This window comes from Camelus ferus, chromosome 22 (assembly GCF_009834535.1).
Source record: "Camelus ferus isolate YT-003-E chromosome 22, BCGSAC_Cfer_1.0, whole genome shotgun sequence".
NCBI lineage: Eukaryota > Metazoa > Chordata > Mammalia > Artiodactyla > Camelidae > Camelus > Camelus ferus.
In genome coordinates this window covers 22,438,309-22,461,424 of record NC_045717.1, presented here as the reverse complement: position 1 = coordinate 22,461,424, position 23,116 = coordinate 22,438,309, and the positions used below count along the sequence as shown (strand labels likewise).

At 51.0% G+C, this 23,116-nt stretch overlaps 1 protein-coding gene across 1 annotated transcript in view; it reads left to right on the top strand.

Moving 5' to 3' along the window:
- Positions 1-23,116, top strand: part of ARHGEF18 (Rho/Rac guanine nucleotide exchange factor 18) — a 74,365-nt gene that overhangs the window by 39,380 nt on the left and 11,869 nt on the right. Inside the window, exons 11-17 of the mRNA XM_032466374.1 lie at positions 15,728-15,866; positions 17,267-17,379; positions 17,536-17,676; positions 19,028-19,278; positions 19,938-20,063; positions 21,495-21,612; positions 22,502-22,750. Of these exons, the coding sequence (XP_032322265.1) occupies positions 15,728-15,866; positions 17,267-17,379; positions 17,536-17,676; positions 19,028-19,278; positions 19,938-20,063; positions 21,495-21,612; positions 22,502-22,750 (1,137 nt within the window). The remainder of the gene's footprint in view (positions 1-15,727; positions 15,867-17,266; positions 17,380-17,535; positions 17,677-19,027; positions 19,279-19,937; positions 20,064-21,494; positions 21,613-22,501; positions 22,751-23,116) is intronic.

Below are 23,116 nucleotides of genomic sequence, written 5' to 3'. Positions count from 1 at the left end.
CGAGGACAGATAGGGTGTGAGTGAGTCACAGGAGAAATCCGGATAGAGTCCGCCCAGGCGACCCTTGCCTTTTCAGTCTTTATTTTCTGAACTCCACGCGCTGCACAGTTGGTGGCTGCCCACAGGAGGGCTGAGCCCAGGCTGAGGCCCCACCTCCAAGATGGTCAACTCATCAGAAAAGGGCCACAATTATTTTTAAAAGTCATATGCCTTAAATACTTTATTTAGCTTAAAGCAGATAAATGTACTTGGAGTGGCCAGTCTTTTGGTACCACCAGCCCCTCCTTTAATGGAAATGCTTCGTCTTTCTTGCTTTAAACTGACCCGTGATACAGACTCTGCTCTCTAATTTCCATTTAGTCAAAATTTCAAGAAACCTCAAGCCGTCCAAATGCTGCATCCTTTGAAATAATTTTGGATTTATGAAGAATTAAAGATTGCCTAGAGAGTTCCCATATACCCTGCACCCAGCTCCCTGCTAATGTTAACTTATTTTTTTAACTATAAAAGTCAACCACCATTGCGGACAATTTAGAAAATAGAAAAATGGAGGGAAACACCCATAGTCCCTTGCAGCTACACACAGTCATTTTGTTGGATGACCTCCCAGGGTTTTCTTTCTTTACACCCGTTTCCCCACGAGGTTGGACCTGTTACTACAGTCCTTTAAGAGGCAGTTTGGTGATGTCCATCTAACATAGTAAAGCATTTCCAACTTTGCCTCCGCAATTCTGTCCCTTCACGACTCTGTGGAGACTATGTGATCGGAACGCATTCCCCGACAGCTGGGACGTGATTGCAACAAGACTTGCAAGACCACAGCAGCATGAAAAAATGTGAAACGCTGGTATATTCGCTGTGCTGACGACCGTCACCACACACAGCCAGGCAAATACAGAGGGGGGCACAGAGACATTGTAAATGACAGGAAGGTTACTGGTTGATTTTGATTTTAATTTTTCCTTCGAAAAAATTTTTACGTTCACTCTCATACTGCGAAGTGAGGGATCAAATTCAGGTTAACAGTGACATAGGTGACATTTTTTTCATGCATCCTTATCAGTGCTTCAAGAGGGCTGTTTCTTATCAGCCAGGAATCTTTGTAGGTGAAGAGTTTGTACCAGATTTGTTCTTCAGGACCATAACATGTGACTGGCTGGGTTTATGCCCAAGAATGTTTTGCTTTGTTCTTTTTTTTTTTTTTTCCTTTCCCCCTACGATGACTCGCCTATAGCAGTTTGCCTTAGTTAGTTCTTATCTTTATTGAAGAAGAATAATTTGGAGAAATGCCACCTAGCATTAGACTGATTTAGAGATATGCCTTATTTATCAGTGGAATAATTAAACCAGTGCCCCTCCCCCCAAAAAGCCTTTGAAGTTAAGTTTTATTAAGAATGACAAGAATTTACTCCTAGTCAGTGTACCAGCTACTTAATCGATAGCTAGTGATTTGGGCACTAAAATCTAGCTCTCTGTCTGATGGTCCCACCTCAACTTCGTTTTCCCCTTTATACAAAATCTGAGTAATATTTTTCTACACATCACGTTGCTGAAATGCCGCCACACTGCTTGGGGGAAGCATCGGGATGGACTGGCTGCTTCTGCCGGGATAAAGGTCTCACATTAGTGTTTCCAGTGAGCAGCATGTGCGTTTTATGCCGTGAAACTTTCCTGACTCTTAGACATCCCCAAAGGCAAAGCCGCTTCCAGTGGTTGTCGTGGAGACTGTGGCTTCTCACCACGCTCCGAGTTTTTCCTCCGTGTGATCAGAACGTTTTGATCATGGGTCACCTCGCAGTGTTGAAGGATTCTGAAGAGCCTCCTGAATCTCTCAGAACTCTGGAGCTGGAGGAGCCTGGGGGAGATCGAGTCCTGATCTTGGGGATTAGAGATGAGTGTGCCAGTGGCCCTTCCCTCATTCATCCCCTGACGACTAGAGGTGGCATGACCTGTAACCCCGACTCCAGACAAGTCACGGGGTTCCGTCTGGCCTGCTGGCAGACACAGGACCTTAAAACCTGCCAGGAAAGCCTACCCCCTGGGGCCAAGGGCAGGCATGTCCACCCAGCTCCCAAGGGTGGGGAAGGCTGTGGGTACCATAGAGAGGAGGGGGCTGTCCTCATGAATAGGCCAGGGTAGCAGTCACAGCACAGAGACCCAAGGGGAAGAGTGGGCTTGGGCAAGGCGGGGGGTGGGGTCAGCTTCCAGGGCACACAGGACGGGGTGGGTCCTGTCGGTGCAGGAGCTGGGTCAGTAGGCAGCCTATCTGGGATGAAGAAGGGCATAAAGTTCTGGGGGCGGGGAGTATCTTAAGACACAAGCCATGAGGGTTGGGAGACCCTCACCGTCATTTTCTGACCACATCCTTCCCCACCTTCAAGCAGAGCCCAGTCTGTTACATGGAGTTGTTTTTTGTTTTGTCTTTTTTTCTGTAAACAGAAAGGTGGCAAGTTACTATTTTTTAACTTTTTAACGGAGGTACTGGGGATTGAACCGAGGACCTCATACATGCTAAGCACACGCTCTACCACTGAGCTGTACCTACCCCTGGCAAATTGTCTTAAAGGTAAATCGCCAAGAACGGGCTGGCCCTCGGCCCCTGCAGGCCTCGCCTCCGAGTATTTGGCCTCGTCCTTCCTGGCAGGGCCGCGGTCTATCTGTGTCCCCATGTTGCAAGCTCAGAGAAGGACAGTGAAACCAGCACCCAGAATGGGTGACACCTGACCCTTGCCCTCAAGGAGGTGAGGGTTCCACGAGGGCAGAGGCGGTGCGATGGAAGCTGAGTGCACCGGGGTCAGGGAAGTGCACAGGGAGACCTCGGCCTCGAGGGTGGGGATCAGGGCGGGACGACCCAGAGGGACTCTGCCTGGCCCCAAAGCTGGAGAGGCACCCAGGGGCTCCGAGTCTCCCCAGTGCTGCATGACTTGGGATACAGGCTGCAAATGGTGGCGAGAGGTGAGGCGGGGAGGGGCCCATGCCTCAGAGAGCCTGGCACAGCCAGGCCAGAGAGGTAGGACTTTACACCGAAGCCATGGGGATGCTAATCAGGTGCCTGGGGCGCCGATCAGGCAGCAGGTAGGACAGAGGGCCAGGGGTGGCAAGTCTGGGCAGGCAGCCACCCGAAGAAATCACAGCCTTGGCTAATGGCCAGGGCTCTGTCTTGCTCCCCCAGGGGGAGGGCCCTACACAGATAAGAGGAGGTCCCAGTGACAATGGGGGAGAGAATGAGTGTGTGCGGAGGGGAGGCTGCCTCTCCCGGGAAGTGTGTTGAGTCCAGGTTTCCGGGTTGGGGGAGGCCATGTGGTCCCAACTCATCACAGTGCTCAGTGGAGATCTTCTGAGCGGACCTAAGACATCTGAGAATTCAGACCCTCGACCCTGCTTGCAGAGTGCAACCCAGTAAGCCCCCCAGCAGCTGAGGGTGCAGTGCTTGACCAGCCACCGGCCTGTTCTCAGGAAGCCTCTGGCCGGTGTGGGGGGAGGACTTGGCCAGCCTGAGCTGTGGTGGGGGGCAGTTGGACCACATGGGGCAGGGGACCCAGCTACTAATAGGAATTTCTCCCAAGAGAGTGAGTATCCACTGCGGACGAAGTACGCTACGCGGATGTCCATCCCGATTTAATTTATAACTTCGTGAGACACAGGAAGTACCCACGGAACACAAGGAGTGTTCGTGTTTAATAAGTGATTTGACAGCCGTTGCAAAAGAAAGAAATGGTAAGCACTTCCCGCAACATGTCTTAACAGTCCGTTTATGACACATCTTAAGCAGAAAGGCAGGATGTAAAATTGCAAGTTCAGTGGGCGCTCACCCACGTGTTAGGCCAGACCGTGCGGAGGGGTCGTTTTTGTTGGTCAGAAGTGGTGGGCGACCAGCAACAGTGTGAGCTCACTGCAGTGAACAGAAATAAGAGTGGAAAGGAATGTGCTAAACAAGGAGTCGTGGTTCCTTCTGGGTTTTGAAATACCGGGCGGTTGCCATTTAATAGTCACTAGTAAAACCAGAACTTCCTCAGTTCCGGGAACGTCACCCCTGGCGTGGTAGATCCTCCCCGCTCCCCCGGGAGAGACCACATCCAGGCCTGCGGGGGCCGGCCCTCCGTGGGGACCACGCTGGCCTTCCTTTCTCCAAGCATCATCCCCAGCCTTTAGCCCTTCTTCCCGAGTCCTGGCCAGGACCCCTCGGTGGTTCTGTCAGCTCTCTGGGCGTGCCCCACTCGGCCAGCCCAAGTTGGCCCTTGTTCTGGGATTCTGGGTCCCCTTGTATCCAACCCCCCACGGTACTTGTTAGAACACAGCTCTCTGGGTGCCGCTCTGAGCCAGTGAACTCACTGAGCTTGGCCCAGGCCTGAGATAAACTCCCGGGCAGGCTCGGCCAGCCAGCAGCCTGGCCCTCCTGACTCTGGCTATCACACCGATGTTGACGAGACCTAAGATGACCCAGCCCTGCGTGCGCCAGGCCGTTGACTTCCTGAGGCCGCCAGCTTGGTCTTTCCCCTCCGTGCCGCTGCTGCGGGTGGGGGTCCACGACCCCGCCCGCCTCTGCTGAATGTCTTCGCACTTCCGTCACTGTAGCCCATCAAGACAGCTCTGTGTTGGTCCACCTCTCTGTCTGTCTTTCCAAACGTAATTCGAGGCAGCTCCTCTGTTCCACATCACTCGTGAATTTGGTAAGCGAGCCTCCTACGATCTCCTTTCAGGCGAGGCTGCGGACAGAGCCCTTCAGCCCTCCGCTAGAGACCCTCCTTCCGTTACCGAGCTTAAGTGTGGATGCTCAGCCAGTTTTAAAGTCGCCCAACCTGCACTCATCAGTTCTCAATTCCCCATTAAATTTACAAGGGTGTCATGAAGGATTCAGCCAGCACCTTGCTGATACCCCAAGGGCCCGTATCTACCACCCCCCTGCTCTGCCCAGAGCCACCCAAGATCGGTGACCCATTCGCTGCAATGGCTGTAAACGCCTCCTGTCTGTCCGCTCCACTCCAGGGCTGCAAAGCACAGCTTTCAGAGCCTAGTCTTGGTTTGTTCAAGGAAACGAGGAAACCCAGGATTCATCGCCTGTTTCCCAGGCTCACAGCTCACAAGCCACTTTTTGCCACAGATTAACATCGAGTTTGTAAGATTAACTTACTTCCTCCTTTCTCAAATCAGAATTGCTTCGCCCTTCTGTCGTCCTCCCCTCCCCGGCTCCCCAGAGTTGCCCCACACGGGTTCAGCCAGTCTCCCTGCCAGCTGTCTCCGTGTCTGAGGTGCGCGTCACCTGATCTGTCGACTTTAATTGGTGCAGCAGGTGTCCCGCGGCTGCCACGTGCTGGGCACTGAGAAGCCAAGGTTACCCCTGCATGTCCCTCATCCTGCCTGGAGCTTCAAGGCCCTTCCAAGGGCATTTTCTCCATTCCTTCCCAGTCAAAGTGCCATCTCACCATGAGGGGAGACAGAAGTAAACCACAGAGAGTCTCAGTTCTTCTCCATCAGATGGTATTATGTGGACACACTCTGGGTCCCTAAGTGCTTTCCTTTTTTTTCCTGTTTAAAGTGGTAAAATACACATAAAATTTACCATCTTAACCATTTTAAATGCACAGCTCAGTGGCATTCAGCACGTTCACACTGTTGGGCAGCCCTCCCACCTCCATCTCCAGAGCTTTCTCATCTTCCCAAACTGAAACTCTGTCCCCGTGAAACACTGACTCCCCAGCCCCCTCCCCCAGCCCCTGGCCCCACTATCTACTTCCTGTCTCCAGAGGAATCTGACTCCTCTGGGGACCTCCTATGAGTGGAATCAGACAGTATTTGTCCTGTGACTGAATTATTTCACTGAGCATCATGTCCTCAAGTTTCATCCATGTCGTAGCAGGTGTCAGAATTTCCTTTTTAGAGCTGAATAATATTCCATTGTGTGGCTGGACCCCATTTAGTTTATCCATTCATCCATCAGTGCACTTGGGTTACTTCTACCTGTTGGCTCTTGTGAATCACACTGCTGTGAACATGGGTGTCCCTAAATATTTTCGATTATCACCCCCTCCCTCTCCCCCCATAGGGGCCTGGCCCATTCTTGTTCTTTCTAAACATGACTTGGAGCACCCCACATGCACACAGACCTCTTAAAAAATTCTTCTTCTGTTTTTAACAGGGCTCAGTTCAGCCTAAACTTAACTTAAAAAAAAAATGAGACTTTTGTTCGGGAATAGTTTTCAATTTATAAAAAAAGTTACAAAGTCAGTACAGAGTTTCCATATGTCCCACACTCAGTTTCCCCTGATGCTTACACTACTGTTGACTAAGTGCCACCCTTCATTCAGACTTCACTGGGTTTTCTGTTCCAGGATCCAGCCCAGGATCCCATGTGGCACTTAGTGGGTTTAACTTTTGAGATACTTCCCGCCATTACCATCATTTCAGTTACACATTGTCTGGTTCTAATAACCAGCCTTGGACAATCTGAACTTAGTGATCTCCCTGTGGCAGGCAGCCCATCACCCTCATCCTTCACATCCTGCCCCCTTTTCTTACTCGTCGTGATTCTCCTTGAAACATTTTCCAGATTTTTAAGACTCTCACTTTCCCCTTTACTCTCAAATATCAGGTCTTTGACATAAACCTCTCTTTTCTCTGAGCCTTTCTTATTCCTCTCAGAAGTCAACTTTTAAACAACACAACACACAACAAAGGAGGGATTATCTATAATAACGGCAGGCAGTAACTGTTACAAAACATTAATGTGTTTTGGTACCAACATACTAATCAATACTGTTAGAGAAAAGGAAAATGCAGTTCAGGTGGGGAACCTCCAAGTTCTCTGCCAACCAACCCATTTCAGAGATAGGAAGATCCTTGGCCATTTATTTTTTGTTACTGTTTGTTTTTGTTTTAATTTTAAGGCGCACATGCTTCCTAAATTGTAACATTCAGTAATGTAACGTTAACAATGGCACATTCTTAACATTGGCCAGATACACGCACACAAAAGATCACACAGTTTCCTTTCGTCTAGACCCAGGCGAACAATTAATTGGGCACAGTTCTTTCGATAGGCAAGCAAGATACAGTCAGCCCTCGGTGTCTGTGTTCCACGTCCTCCATTCAGCCAGCCAAGGATCAAAAATATTTGGGGGGGAAATACTCCAGAAAGTTCCAAAAAGCAAAACTTGAGTTTGCTGCTTGCAGGCAACTATTTACATAGCATTTTCATTGTATTATGTATTGCAGGTAACCTAGAGATGATTGTTAAAGTATGCCTGAGGACATGCGTAGGTTACATGCAAGTACAGTCAACCCCTGAACAATGTGGGAAGAAGCAGGGCACCAAACCTCTGTGCAGCCCCAAAATCTGAGTGTGACTTTATAGTTGGCCCTTCGCATCTGCAGTTTCACCTCCTCAGATTCAACCAACTGTGGGCCGGATGGTCCTATGACACATGTATAGTGAAAGAAAGTCCACTGTGAGTGGGCCCTTGCAGTTCACACCCGTGTTGTTCAAGGGTCACCTGTACAGTGCCATTTTATATAAGGGACTTGAGCATCCTTGGATTTGGGATTTGGGCATCCTCGGGTGTCCTGGAACCAATCCCTTGCAGATACTGAGGGCCTACTCTATTTAATATTTGTGCTAATAACAAAGCAAATTTTTCTATGCCTCTTGGTGATGTTGGGGAGTTGCTCACTAAGGGCAAATTCTGCCACGAGGCTGGGGACAGCTGAGGCCTTCAGTTTCAAGCCCGGGGCCAGCTGGCCACTCGTTCGGCCAGGTGTCATTTCCTACTCGCCACACTTCCGCCCATGTCTGTTTCACTCGGTAGCCCCCCAGGAGGCTTCTACACAAAGTCCCCAGGTTTCTAGCCAGGAGAAGATCTTGCTCTCGGCCTGTTCTCAGTGGAGCAGCCTCACATCCCACTGGGTTGCTCACTTTATCTTCCCTTCTCATTGCTTTTTATACTCATCACACTCTTGTCTGTCTCCCAGATTCAGGCATTTCTCATTTTCAATGGTAACCCTGTCTGAATGTCTTGAAGCCTGCTTTCTTACAAAGAAATCTTCCCAGACCCTCCTCTTTGGGCACCAGAACTGTCCACTTAGGTCTCGGTTACATGTCCATAACCTCCTCCAGGAGTCCTCCCTAAGGGGCCATGGGTGCCCTCTGGTCTCCCCTGAAAGGTGAAGGGATGGAGGAAAGAGGAAGGCTGCTTGTTCTTTCTGCCGACGTATCCGGGGAGTGATAAGAAAGGCTCTAGAATTAGATGAGTTCTCAGGAAACGCGGTTTTATTCATTGTGCTCTGGGTGGAATTGCTTGCCCCCAACCCCCATGTGAAGCCCTGACCCCCAGAGTGATGGTATTAGTAGGTGGGGCCTATGGGAGGTAACTGGATTAGATGAAGCCATGAGGGTGGGGCCCTCACCATGCAGTTAGTGCCCTTATATGGAAGAGACACCAGAGAGCTTGCTCGCTCGCTCTCTACCGTGTGAGGACACAGCGGGAAGGCAGCCATCTGCAAGCCAGAAAGACCTCAGCAAGGGCTGGATCTGATGGCACCTTGATCTTGGACTTGCCAGCCTCCAGGAACTAAGTTTCTATTGTTTAAAGCCACTCAATCTATGTTTTTTCATTATGGCAGCCCGAGCTGGCTACGACTCTGGGCACATGTCCTTTCTATTTTGTTGTTGTTGGTGGTGGTGGTGGTGGTGGTGCTTTTGTTTGTTTCACACTTTTTTTTTGAAATCCTTACAGACTCACAGTAAATTGCAAAGGTGATACAGAGAGGTCACATACTCTACCCCTCACCTGGTTTCCCCCACATCTTTGTGACTATAAAAGGATATCAAAACCAGGACATTGTCACTGAGGAAATTGTGTGAGTCTAGTCCATGCAGTTTCATTACATGTGCCGATTCCCACAGCTACCACCACCTTCAAGATCCAGGACTGTTCCATCACCACAGATCTCCCTTGAACTCCCACTTTATCATAGTCTCATCCACTCTTATGCCCCCCGCCACCACCGTCAACCCCAGCAACCACAGATCAGTTCTCCATCTCTATAATTTTGTCATTTCAAGAGCATTATGTAAATGGAATCATACAGTGACCTTTTGAGATTGGCTGTTTTAAAATCACAGTATAAAGCTTGTGAGCGCTTTTGTTGCGTGTTATCAGTAGTTCCTTTTCCTCGCCGAGTAGTATTCCGTGGCACAGATGGACCACAGTTTGTCTTAACCATTTACTCAGAGAAGGGCATCTGGGCTGATTCCTGATTTGGGCCTGAAAGCTGCTGCAAACAGTCATGAACAGGTTTTTCTCCCAACCTAAGTTTTGTGTTTCTCTGAGATACATACCCAGGAATGCAATCATTTGGTTTTCTTTACAGACTGCCCAGCTGTTTTCCAGAGTGACTGCACCATTTTACATCCCCACCAGCAACACGTGAGCAATCCATTTTCTCCACATCCTCGCCGGCATTTATAGTCGTCAGCATTTTTTTATTTTAGCCATTTCAGTAGCGGTGGCTCGTGTTGGTTTTAATTCGCAGTTCTCTGGTGGCTAAATGATGTTGAACACCCAGTCACGTGTGTTTTACCATCCATGTACCTTCTTCAGTGAAATGTGCCTTCGTCTGTTTTGCTCATTTTCTAAGTGGATTGTTGGTATTTTTAGCACAGGGGTTTGAGAGCTCATTTTATATTCCAAATGCTAGTCCTTGGCCAAGCAGTTTGCAAATGTTTCCTCCCACTGTGTAGCTTGTCTTTTCATCCACTGAACAGGGCCTTCCACGAGCAAATGATTTTAATTATGATGAAGTCAGTTTAAAGATTTTTTTTTTCTTTTGTGGATCAGGCTTCTGGTGCCGTAGAAAGAACTTTTCCCCATCCAAGCCCTGGTTCCTGAAGACTTTCTCCTACGTTATCTATGAGACGTTTTCTGGTTTCACATTTCCCGTCTACACCCGCAGCCCAGTTGGAGTCCTTATTTGTGGAAAGCATGAAGCTTAGGTTGAGGTTTGTGTCTATGCCCACTCCTGGAGGCACTCTTTCGATTTTAAGTTCCAGAATTATCCATAGAGTAATACAAAATATTTTGTAGAATCATGATTTGCAAGGATATTGCTTGTCAGGAAGATACTGCAACTTTTTTTAATGGTATTTGCTGAGTTTGACGTAATTTGGGGGTTGGGGGGCTTGTGTATTTCCTTTATTAGATCATTTCAAGTTTACAAAGAATATTCTTTCTCAATCACACTTATCTTCTAAGCCCCAATATGCCTTTTTTTTTTTTTTCTTTCCTTTGTCCTGTGAGGCATGGGGTTAAGATTTGGGTGTTTTTCCCCCTCCTATATTTTTATTCTCTTCTTGGCTTGTGTAACATCAAAATGAACCAGAGCAGAGAAATCAATGAGTTGTCTCGGCATTGATTTAATCTATTCTCAGGTGGCCGAAGAGCCGGGAACTGTGAACTGGAAACTTCATTTTGTATCAGATTTTCTTAATTGTCTCTCCAACACTTGCCTGCAGCTCGGGCTTGCTAGAACTCTCCAGAGACAGGCGGCCCGCTCAGCCTGAAAGAGAAGTCTTCACAGACACAAAGAATGGGGCAGGGGAGGGAGACCCAGGACCTCAACAAATATGAGAAAAGGGGCAGCTGTTTTGAAGCCAAGCCTTTGAAACTGCTGGGCGGCTGGGGAGGGCTGTTCCTGCCTAAAAGATTCTGTCAGTCGGTCCATCTGCATGGCCTTTTGCAGAAAACCACAGGGACTTCTGTGCCCGGCCCAGCTGCCTTCCGAAAATGTTTCTAGTTGCTCTCCCATCAAGCAGCAAGAAGAATCTGCCATTTAGAAAATAGAATTCTTGCGCAGAAGTCGATATTTCTAGAAGCCAGGGTGCTTCTGGATTCTAAAGGACAATTTAGGAGCAATCAAGAGCACCACTTGAGTGGGGAGGGTATATCTCAGTGGTGGAGAGCGTGCTTGGCATGCACAAGGTCCTAGGTTCAATCCTCAGTACCTCCATTAGAAAAATAATAAATGAATAAACAAACAAACAAATAAATAAATAAACCTAATTACCTACCCCCTCCAAAAAAAAAAAACCAGGATGGTCATTTGATATGTCATAATGTGTTTCCTTGAAAAATCACTTCGGCAGATTCATAACTATTAAGTCTTTTGTCGATGGTTTTTCCTTGCGAGTCCTTAGGACGCCTGTGGGAGCTGCTGGGGTCTTGCTTGTGTATCAGAGGATTTACAGGCTACGGGTCGCTTGGGAGCACAAGTACACTAGAAATTAGCCCCTCTTCACCTGAACTTGGTAGTGTGGGGTCTGTTCAAGTACAGTAATGTAGGCGGGTCGTATCTGTCATACAAGATTAATCATCTAATTTGCTCACTCTTCATTCAATTCAAGGAACAAAGGTCTAAAAAAAATCATCAGAACAGGCTGCTTGCCTGTGATTTTTGCTGGGAACGGGGTGTGTTTTTTCCTCTGGGTCAAGAAGTTTTTCCATTTTCACTGTTCCCTTCTCGTTTTCATCCCTGCCTCTCCTCTGGGTCCCCCATGTGCTGTCAGTCCCCGCCGTGGGCCAGGTGCTCGCCCGATCGATGGGCTGGCTCAGCGGTGGGCAGACGGTGCTAATGAGGCTCCGAAGCAGCCCCGATGGCTGTGCGGACAGTCCGCTCTGCAGCCCGGATCCCAGCGCCACCCTGCCGCCCACCTGCCCCACCATGGCCGTCTGGTTTAGGAAAACACAACAGCAGGATAAATATGTCTTCCTGGCCCTCTCAGAGCCAAGAGCAGCATGACTAGCTCCTACAGTGTGTGGAACGTACAAGCCCTTGTTTGTTCTCTTCCTTCAGAAAGATGGCTCTTCCTCAAGGGATTTTACCAGTTTGACAGCTTTACCCGGATCTAATTCACATACTATACAATTCGCCTATTTAAGTGGACAGGGCAGTGGCTTTTAGTGTATTTAGAGTCATCACAATCGCTTTCAGCATCCCCAAAAGAAACCCCAGACCCATTAGCCTTCCCCCTCCCATTTCCCCAGTCCTGGGCACCTGTTAATCTGCTGCCCGTCTTTATGGATTTGCCTGTACATTTCCAGCAGGTGGAACCGTGTGTGGTCTCCTGTGCCTGGCCACTTCCACTTAGCGTACTCCCCGGGTCCCCCCACGCAGCGCGTTTCAGCACCTCAGTCCTCCTGTGGCTGAATAGTATCCCGTCGTGTGGTTGGGCAGCGTTACTCTCGGAGGCTGTCTTTGCAGATTCACCGCCTCGCTAGAATGTACTTGTCATCCCAGATCAGTACTTGTGGGGTTTTCACAGTCACGTGCAGAGACGTGTGCGGTGAAACCTGTGAGTCGCTCAACACACACACACACCCCCAGCTGAGGCTGAACAGGCCACACCCTGCCTTCCTGCTTCACTTCCTACTGTAAACACGTGTCCTTTTTTGTGGTGTATTTGGTGCCTCATTTTTCACTTTTTGTTTTCGGCTTTTTGTTGGTGATTTGGCTGTTTAAAGGGGCCCCCAGGTAGAGCGCTGAAGTGCTGTCTAGTGTTTCTAAGTGCAAGGAGGCTGCTGTGCACCTTGCAGAGAAAATCTGTGTGTCATAGCAGGCTTCGTTCAGGCACGAATAAATACACAGTGCTGAAAACTGGCCACAGGTTCAATGTTAGTGAATCAACAGTATTAAATAAGACATCCTTCAGTAGAAACACACATAAAACAAGGTTACATGTTGACTGGTTGGCAAAAGTGTAGCCAGAACTCACCAGAACCTACACTTGTATCTCCTGTGGGAGCAGTGGTTCGGTGTTAGCAAATTCAGGGTTCACTGCAACTTTACTGAACGTCACCCCCGCGAATAATGAGAATCGACTGTAACTGTTTATTCTGGAATCGTTCAAGACTTACAGGGAGTTGTAAGAATAGACGGACTTCCTGTGTACCTTTCATTGAGCGTGTCCCCATCATGATAGCTGACAGAACTCTAGTCATCAAAACTAAGACACTGGCAGTGATACGATGTTTTCAATTCAGGGACAGATGGGATCTGGGTTTTCCTAGTTGTTACGTGCACTCTTGTGAGCACCAGTGTGTACAGATCTATGAAATTTTATCCCCGTGTGTTGATTTGAGTAATCAGCACCACAGTCGAGATGCAGAATTGTCCCATCACCCTAAATAAACAATGATTTCTTTTTCTTAAATTGTGGTAAAATATACATAAATGTAAAGTTGACTAGTTTGACCATTTTTAAAGAGTACAGTCCAGTGGCAGTAAGGACATTTGCATTGTTGTGCAGCTGTCCCCACCATCCCTCTCCAGAACTCTTGTCGCTTTCCCCAACTGAAACTGTTCGTGTTAAACAGACTTCTCCATCCCCTCCTCCCCGCCCCTGGGAACTGCCCCATCCTACTTTCTGTCTCTATGAACCTGACTCCTCTAGGGACCTCTTAGAAGTGGAATCTCAAAGTATTTGGCCTTTTGGGTCTGACTTATTCCTCTGAGCACAGTGTCCTCAAGTTTCATCCATGTTGTAGCAAGTGTCAGGATTTCATTCGTTTTTGTGGCTAAGTAAAATCTCATGAAAGTGATTTCTTGGTACCTGTTTTGTGGGAGGCACTGTCCTCCATTCTACTGGGGAGACACACAATGATCTGAACACCTAAGTAAATTGGATCCTGGGTTTGGGGGACCAGCTCATCATTCTTTCAGCTGGAGCTCTATCCCGTGTGCCCTTTTGAGTCCAGTGTTACCTGGTGTCCCTAATCATGACTCTGAGACATGAAAACCTCAGAGTGTCTCCTCAGTCATCAGAGGAAGATTTAATTCCACTTACCGTAGATTTACCATTACCGATCATTTTTAAAGGGTTCTTTGGAACCAGTGATTCTTAGAGAATATTTATGGTGACTTTTTCTTACATGGGCTGTTTGATTAAAGCAGAATCCACCCAACTTCAGGCAAGACCTTGCATCACAGGAACGAATCTATCAGCCAAGCCAGGATGCCAGGCAAGGGGTTCATTTCAGCATTTGTCCCATACTTGTACGTTCAGATCATAATTGCCTGGGTGGAGTTGAATGCGGTGTAGAAATGCCAGGAAATGACTGCCCTGGACCATAGAGGCCTCGATTTGTGATTTTCACCATTGTCAACGGGGGTTGGTGTATGAGCCACAGCCTTGTCACCTGTGTCTACCATGATCATGTTCATTGTTAGCCATTTATGATCATGATGTCAGGATGTCTGAGGTCCCTGCCCAGACGGCATCACACCGCTCAGTGGTTGATCTCAATTTACAAGTTTTCTTCATCACTTCTCTCCCGGGAGTTTTCTCTGTGACACATATCTGCCCGCACACTTGCCACCGCCCCACATTTCCACCTGAGTTCAGACTCACTCAGCATGCTGAGTCCCACCCCCCAGAAAAGCTCCTGAGAGAGGCTTTCCTGGAGGGCTGGCCCTGCACCCACAAGGTTCACGGTCTCTGTGCTGCTCAGAACCAGAGTCCCAGCTACTTTAACATAGAGAAACTGGTGTGTGGGTGCTTTGGGGACCCAGGAATCAGGTCGGGGGGCCACTGAGGGGAGGCAATTATGTTTGTTTATTTATTTATAATGGAGGTACTGGGGATTGAACCCAGGACCTCGTGCACTCTAAGCATGTGCTCTATCTACCACTGAGCTATACCCTCCACCTGGACAGATTCCTTTCAATGCTGCTATATGTCTTAGAGCTGAGCTTTCAAATGTGATTTTCACCCTGAGAAGAAATTAGCCAAGCGGCTTGTCCCAACTAGGCTTGATTTAAATGGTCGGCTTGTCCAACAGGAGGTGAGAAAAAGCATCCCAATTAATGAGAGCTTGGCTTTCTGAGAGCTGCGTCTCGCCACCAGTGGAGAAGGTATCGGTGGCTACAATGCATCCTGACATCGCAAACTCTTAATCAGCACATGCGTGTGAACAACCCTTCGGAGCCCCTGTCATGTGTTAGGTTGGCTTACAATCACTGTGTAAAATAGGATCAGAGCCTCCCGTCTACCTTAGGGGTCAGATTCGATCAGAGCAATTAACCAACAGTGGCGCAGGCAGCTAACATCAGGGACCCCGCACTCTCTGTGTCTCAGAACCATCCTGACAGTCAGCCTTAGATTAATTACAATCACACGTGTGATGTCGGCACGGGCTGCTCCCAGCACAGAGCCCCCTACTCTGTGATCTTCAGACTGGTGAGGGGAATGTGAACCCCTCTCTGCTTTTCACCCACCGCTCAGACTAGAGGAGTTGTTGTATTACTGTTATTTTACCAGAGGAGGAAAATACTTTGCAATTTCCCCCCCAAACGGTCACAGTGAAGACCAATTTCCTGCCCTCCGGACCCGCTGCTTCAGCCAATACAGTAAGAGAAGCAGCTTTACATTTCTAGAAGGATCCCCAGGAGGTATAAAAAGGGCAGAGCCCGGCCTCGCGCCGAGACCCAGCCGTGACCATGGGGAACGCACATTCCAAAAGCGGCGGCAGAGACAGCGCGCACCACGGCCGCCCCGACCTCTCGGTCTACGGCTCTTTTCCCAGGAAGTGGAACGAGACCGTCTTCCTAGATAACGAGCTGTTGACCTCCAAGATCCTGTCGGCGCTGCGGCCTCAGTCGGAGCGGGGCCTCCGGCCGGGCCACCTCCACTACCCCGCCCACTTCCTCAGCACCAACTCTGTCTTTGCCTCCGTCGCAGCATCCCTGAAGGAGCACCCAAGGGCCACCCTCTTGTCCGATGGCAGCCCGGGCCTGTCCAGGAATGTCGGCATGACGGTCTCGCAGAAGGGGAGCCCGCAGCCTGCACCCAGCCCGGCGGGAACGGGGCTGAGACTCGGGTAAGCCGCCGGGGGCCGGCGACGGCAGGGGGCAGAAGTGGCGTTCCTCCCCGGGGACCCCCGCGGGCAGCCTCTCCGAAAGGAGACCCTCGGGACCCCCAGCCAGCGGCGAGACTCTCGTTAACACCTGCTCCGGAGGGTCAGTCCTTGTGCTTCTTCACAACTGGTGTGTCTTGCGTGTCCTCGGTCGTCCAGAGCCAGTTCGCTTCACGCTCCTGAGGGACGTGGCCAGGGCTCCTTTCTGTCCTCCAGACGATGCTAGAAGTCTGCTGGGGTTGCCGTGGGGTTTGCATTTGTGCCGTAACCCGGTTTTCCTAGGATTTTGAGGTGGTTCCCTTAATACGGCATTCAGCAGCTTGTAGGTAGAAAACCTCATGTGAAAACAAGAGAAAAAAGGAAAGTCATTGCAGTGATCCTTGCATGAGTTGGTGGGGAAAGGAGTTGATTTTCTTTTTCTTCTAGGAAAGATTTCCCCTCCGTCCCCGACTGGGAGTGGGGCTGTGTCCACCTTATTCTGAAAGAAATCGAGGGGCTCCGGTGGATGCACATAATTAACACACCCTTAGAATATATTTGAACATTAAATTCAAGTTAGTTTTGATGGCAGATACAGAGAACAAACTAGTGGTTACCAGTGGGGAGGGGGGAGGGGTGCAGGACAAGATGGGGTAGGAGATTAAGAGGTACAAACTACTATGTATAGAATCAGTTAGCTGCAAGGATATCCTGCACGACATGGGGAATATATTATAGCCAATAGCCTATAATAACTATAAATAGAATATAACCTTTAAAAATTGTGAATCACTGTGTGGTATACCTGAAGCTTATGTAATCACCTATACCTCAATTTAAAAAAAGAAGTTAGTTTTTATTAACCATTTTTTAATTGAAGTTTAGTCAGTTTACAATGTTGTGTCAGTTTCTGGTGTCCAGCATCATGTTTCAGTCATTCGTGTACATACATACGTGCGTTTTCATACTCTTTTCCATTATAGGTTACTATAAGATATTGGTTATAGTTCCCTGTGCTGTACAGTAGAGACTTGTTGTTTACCTGTTTTATATATAGTAGTCAGTATCTGCAAGTCTCCAACTCCCAGTTTATCCCTTCCCACCCCCTTTGCCCCCTGGTAGCCATAAGTTTGTTCTCTATGTCGTGGTGATCCGTTTCTGTTTTGCAAATAAGTTCATTTGTGTCAAAAAGAAGTTCGTTTTGATGGGAGAAGTCTTGATGTCACGTTGACAGACAAGTTAAGGCTTACACTTACACCCAGAAAGCTCTCACATCGTATCTAATTGGACCGAGCAACAGCCTGATTGTCTCTGTAGAATGTGTGTGTAGGTCTGTGTGTCGGATTCAGCTTTTGAAAATAATTGGGTTTACGATTTCCGTCTAGACCGGTCACAGGAGAGATGGATGAGTCCGACTCTGTATTTCTGAAACTTAAGCAGGCAGCCGACGACTCCCTATCGCTCACGTCTTCGAATGCTGAGGCTATTTTTATAGAAGGTACAGTCACCCTGGTTCTGTCCTGTGTGTCCCATGGCCTTCATTCACCAGGAAGTGCTGGGACCCACATCTGTGGGTGCACGGGACGGGCTGGGGCTGCCCAGAGCCAGCCAGACCCCGGGCCTGTGAGCAGCGGCCTCTTGACCTTCCCCCCAGACCCCTACACTGCCTCACTAAGGAGTGAGATCGAATCAGACGCCCATGAGTTCGAAGCTGAGTCCTGGAGCCTTTCTGTGGACGCAGCGTATGCAAAGAAACAGAAGCGCGAGGTGGTGAAGAGACAGGATGTGCTTTATGGTAAGTGGTCCCGGGCCGCCGCACTGTCCCAGCACTGACTTCCTGCCTTTTTCTTCTTCTTTCTCTTCTTGTTTTCCTTTTCACTTCATCTGGGAGCCTGGGCTCCATTGCCAGCCCTCCCTGAGACCGCGTCACCCACTCCACCTGTTCTCCCAGGGCAGCCCTGACTTCCGGGTGGGGTGGAGGTGACCGGGGAGCACTTTGTGAGCGCCGGTCCCCGAGGACGAGGGTGGCCGAATGCCCAGTCCTGACTCAGCCTCACCTTGCTGGTGACCCTGAGGGAGGAGGCTGCCGGGCCCTCCCTGCCGCCCCTGGTGACCACAGACAAGCCCGGGCGTGGCTGGGCTGGGGGTTTGGGAGGAACGTCCCTCTCTCCCGCCTGTGACTGTAGCACCAGGTCCAGGATGGGCGCCCCTTCCCTCTGGCCGTTGGAGAACCTGGCTGAGGGCGGCTGCTGTCATGAGAGAGGACATTGCAGTCACTGTGGAAACCGCAGCTCCCAGATACCGCCTGTCCCCAGGCCAGGTGCCTCTCTGGATGCCGCACTTGGGTCCCTCCAGGCGCCCCCGCACTGCTCAGCGGTGTCCACTCATCCATGGACACCCGCTTCCTTCCACTTTTCACACACTGAGCTCCCTGCCCAGGCCAGAGCTGGTTGGGATATGGGCGGGGAGGAGAGCCCGAGGCCAGGCAGGGGTCCTGCAGGGAGGGCCAGAGGGGACCAGTCCTCTGCTTGCATCCCGGCAGCCCTTGATCACGTTGTCTCCACTGCTGGGTAAACACAGACCGCTCCCAGCCCTGTGGCTGGTGGCCTGGGGCCTGGCTGGCGCTGTTGACTTGTTTCATCTCTGACAGTTTCAAAGGCTTGACTTAAACGACAGAAAAACTCCCATCACAAAGGCTGATCCTTCTTTGCCTTTAACAGTGAATTAAAATCCTCACTTGAGCTCCGTTTTTTCCATCACAGTCTGGGGCTGGTCCCTGACATGCACAAACGTGTGAGTTTCCCATCCTAGGGAGGGGTGTTCATCAAAATAATTTTCTTGCTTAAAACAGCCTGCAAACGTCCTCAGCTGACTTTAGACAAGAAACCCCCCTGTGAATTTGAGGTCCCAGTGGACATCCCGGGTCCTCTCTTTCCTGATGTCCCTGAACCCCTTGCTGCCTCCTTGAGGTGGGACCCTGGCAATGCTGGGCCAGGGAGGATGGGAGGCCTGGCCCCTGGGTGGCAAGCCCACCAAGCCAGCCTGGCCCATGACAGGCAGGCAGCACACAGAACGCCATTGCAGGATGAGGGAGGGAAGCCAGGGTGTCCTCCCCATGGGTAAGTCCTACGTCCATGTCCCCACAGAGCTGATGCAGACGGAGGCACACCACGTGCGGACACTCAAGATCATGCTGAAGGTCTACTCCAGGGCCCTGCGGGAGGAGCTGCAGTTCAGCCCCAAGGCCATCGGCCGCCTCTTCCCGGGCGCAGATGACCTGCTCGAGGTGCATGGCCACTTCCTGTCTCGGCTGAAGGAGCGCCGCCAGGAGTCCCTGGAGTCGGGCAGCGACCGGAACTACATCGTCCAGAAAATCGGGGACCTGCTGGTACAGCAGGTGGGCGCAGCCGGGCAGCACAGATGTGCCCCCGGCCTATCGCTTTCCTTCCGATAAAAAAAGAACCAGCTGCCCGAGAGGACGGCAGTCCCGGCCCCTTACAGCCGCGCACGCAGCCCACAGGCTAGGAACGCGGACGCCCAGATAGCAAACACGCTTGTCCAGACACTGCCCGGTGTGGGTTCTGGGCTTTTATTTGTTTGGTTGGCTGGTTTTTATTTTTCGGTCCTGACGGCTGTGTTTTTGGACCAAAGCCATCCGTGGCAGGGGTGTCGACCCCGAGCTGACCTCCGAGTCGACTTCTGTGCCAAGGCCGAGATTGACAGGTGCTCGAAGCGCCCCCAAATCAGCTTGTTAGGATCGATTAGAATAAGACTGCTTTTGCTCTTGAATTTTTCTGACAGTCTTCAGCTTAAATTTATTTGTCCTGCTCAGATTTCAGGAAGTTTTACAGGCACCTGTCACGGATAAAAATTTTCTTCTTTTCCCTCTTTGTCCCTCACGATGGGACAGCCTGTACCAAATCATTTCTCTGTCAGAACGTGAGCTTGAGAAGTCAAGTTAGTCCGCGTTCTGGCAGAGTCAGGAAAGCCAGAGGGACACGTGCCCTGGCCATCCCCGGGGTTCAGCCCAGTAACATCTCCACCATCTCTCTTCAGTTTTCAGGTGAAAACGGGGAGAGAATGAAAGAAAAATACAGTGTCTTTTGTAGTGGCCACAACGAAGCTGTCAGTCATTACAAGTTGTTGCTGCAGCAAAACAAGAAATTTCAAAACTTGATCAAGGTAAAAAGGAAACAAAATACAGATTAAAAATGCGTTTTCTTCGCGGTGGGTTTTTCCCCCACAGAACTGAAGACTTTGGGAGAGCTTGGGATTATAAACGACTTGTTGTGAAGCTTCAAGTTTCTGTTTCGTTTTCAACCACGAACTCATTCAGAACATGGCAGTGAAGTCTCCGGGAAATCCCAAGGTGTAAACAAATCAAAGCAAAGCAGACCTAGGGCTTTGTTCCTGCCGCTGAGGGTGGCCCCTGAGATGCCCCTCGGTGGATGACCTTCATCCCTCAGGCTGTTGAGGTGACACACATGATTGCAGGGGGCCACACCGCCCTGGGAACCGCCCCTCCAGAGCCACACACTCTGCCTTGGGTGCCACGGCAGATGCAAAACCCACCTCAGTCTAAGCCTTTGCCCCTCCCTCACCTCCTCCCCATCTGGTCCCCATGTGTCCCCCGCAGCCCATGGAATGAGCCACACCTGTCTCCTGCCCAGCAGTGTGCAGGTGCTCACAGCCCAGAACCGAGTCAGAGGGTCAGACAAGGCCCCACCTCCCATGTCCCAGGAGGTCCTCCCAAGTCAGGACCCTTGGGCGCTGTCAGCAGCCCCACACAGCCTTACCACCTGTGGCCTTTGCCCCAAGAACTTTACCCTGGAGTGATGTCCAACAGCTGCCGGTCAAGACTTAAGGATGACAGGTTTTTAAACTTCACTCCATTATCCTTGCAGTGGATAGACGTGAGCAGGGGAGCGTCATGTGGGGGCCTGGATTCATCTGGTGATGGGCGGTGGGAGAGGCCACCCGACATCGTGAGCCGGTAGGACCGCGAAGTGGGAGAGGGTCCAAATGAGGCAGAGGGAAATGGAGACAGCCCTCCGTCCCCGGCATCTCACCAGCCCCGGTGACTCCTCTGGTCCTCCTGAGAAGTGGCTCTCTGCGATCGCTGGCACTCCTGACACGCACGGGAGAGCAGTGGGAGCAGAAAAGCAGAATATGTGATGTGCCCCAGAGAGCACAGGAAGCTGCCCTCGGCCCCTGCCAAGGAGTGGCTTCAGTGACCGCATCATGGGCGCTCAGCCAGCGGCGTATGCCAGCAGCCACCAGGGAGCAGGCCCACCCGGTTCTGGAAGGTCCCGACAGCCGTCATCGGGGTTAGGGTCTGCACGCGTGCACGTGTGCGTGCACGTTGGACAACCCTGTCTTCCTGACAGGTTTTAGAGGGCCCCTCATTTTGCAGCAGGTGAGGCTGCCTTTGCCTTTGTGGCCCTTCTGTGTGCAGTGGGCGGTCCCTGCTTTCAAGTATCTGGTGAAGCGGCAAAGAAAAGGTCCCCGTGAGCCGGAAAAGGAAGGACTCTCGGCCCCAGTATCCAGCCGCTGACTGATTTGGCAGGAGATAGGATGTCAGTACAGCATGGCCTTGTCTTCTCCATTTCGTAGAAAATCGGCAACTTCAGCATCGTGAGGCGGCTCGGCGTGCAGGAGTGCATTCTTCTGGTCACTCAGCGCATAACCAAGTACCCCGTGCTGGTGGAGCGCATTATTCAGAACACGGAAGGTACAGTAGCTCCCCTACTGCCTGGCCCGTCGGGGCTTGGGGGGCAGGGGAGAGTGCGGATCTCTGTCTCCCTGCCCCTGACCTAACAATGGGTGGATAAACGCTCCTCTGTGATCTGTCCCTGGATCTCCAGGTTCAGCTGGACTCAGTGATCACAAACTGAGCTGCCACCTTGCAGAATCCACCATGCTGGGTGCTAGGGTCCCCAGCTCAAGAAAGATGGGGTGCTGGTCTCATTTGCCAGCCCTTTCCCCCAGTCCCTGCACAGGCAGGGCTGGAGCTGTCCTCAGTCAGCACTGGAGAGGGGATGAGGATGGAAGTAGTGCCCTGGCTAAGGTCACTCCTAGGTAAGCCAGGCAGGCCCAAAGGTGACCTCTGTGCCACATGCCTGGAGCCACAGAGGGCAGAGAGGAGGGCCCACAGCTTGACCAGGGCAGTGCTGACCACACCTTCCTCATCTCCAGGGGATTTGGGCCATGCGAGAATGCGCAAAGATCCCCTGCCACAAAAGCCCATGTCCTTGGCGTGGGAGGAGCCAGCTCTCGGTAATGGCAGGAGGTGGAGGGAGTCTTATGAAGAGCTGGCAGGCACGGGGGAGTCTGCCTGCCAGGGCGTGGCCCTCGGAGCTGTGCAGGGCCGTGCCTGTCACTCGGTTTGCGCCTCAACCTCTATGTTCAGCAGAAGCCTTGTCTTGGTGAAACCCAAATGCAGGGCTGTTGCATTTATTTTGGAGAAGCATTTACATCTTAGGAGATTCAAGCTGGAAGGTGATTCTTGACAAGGTCCTTGGAGCAGTGGCCTCAGGGCACACCTCCTAGACCCCATAGCGTGCCCGCCCCCGCCATGTTAGCACAGACAAGGGACCCGCTAACTCTGCTGTGTGTGGCAGCTGGCTCCGAGGACTACAGAGACCTGACCCAGGCCCTGAACCTCATCAAAGACATCATCTCACAAGTGGACGCTAAGGTCAGCGAGTGTGAGAAAGACCAGCGCCTCAAGGAGATCGCAGGGAAGATGGACCTGAAGTCCTCCAGCAAACTCAAGAACGGGCTGACCTTCCGCAAGGAGGACATGCTGCAGCGGCAGCTCCACCTGGAGGGCCCGCTGTGCTGGAAGAGCACGTCCGGGCGCTTGAAAGGTAAAGCCCTGCCTCCGGCCACCTCTGGCGGGCGCTGTCTGGGGTTGGCGGGCACCATCTTGGAGTAGCGGGCGCCATCCTGGGTTGGTGGGCGCCATCCCGGGTTGGTGGGCATCACCTTGGAGTCCCAGGTGCCTTCTTGCCTTGATGAGCGCCATTTTGAACTGCTGGTACCGGCTGACACAGAGCCACTGAAGCCTGGCTGCTCCCTGCCTGATGGGAGGTTACATGCTGAGTCCGGATGGGTACAGGCAGCCAGAAGTATAGCAAGGACGAGGTAGTCGTACCAACACCCCCATTCTCCAGTGATTAAGATGGTGAGGCGCTCACAGGGAGGGTCACGAGGAAGAGAGCATACTGAATCAC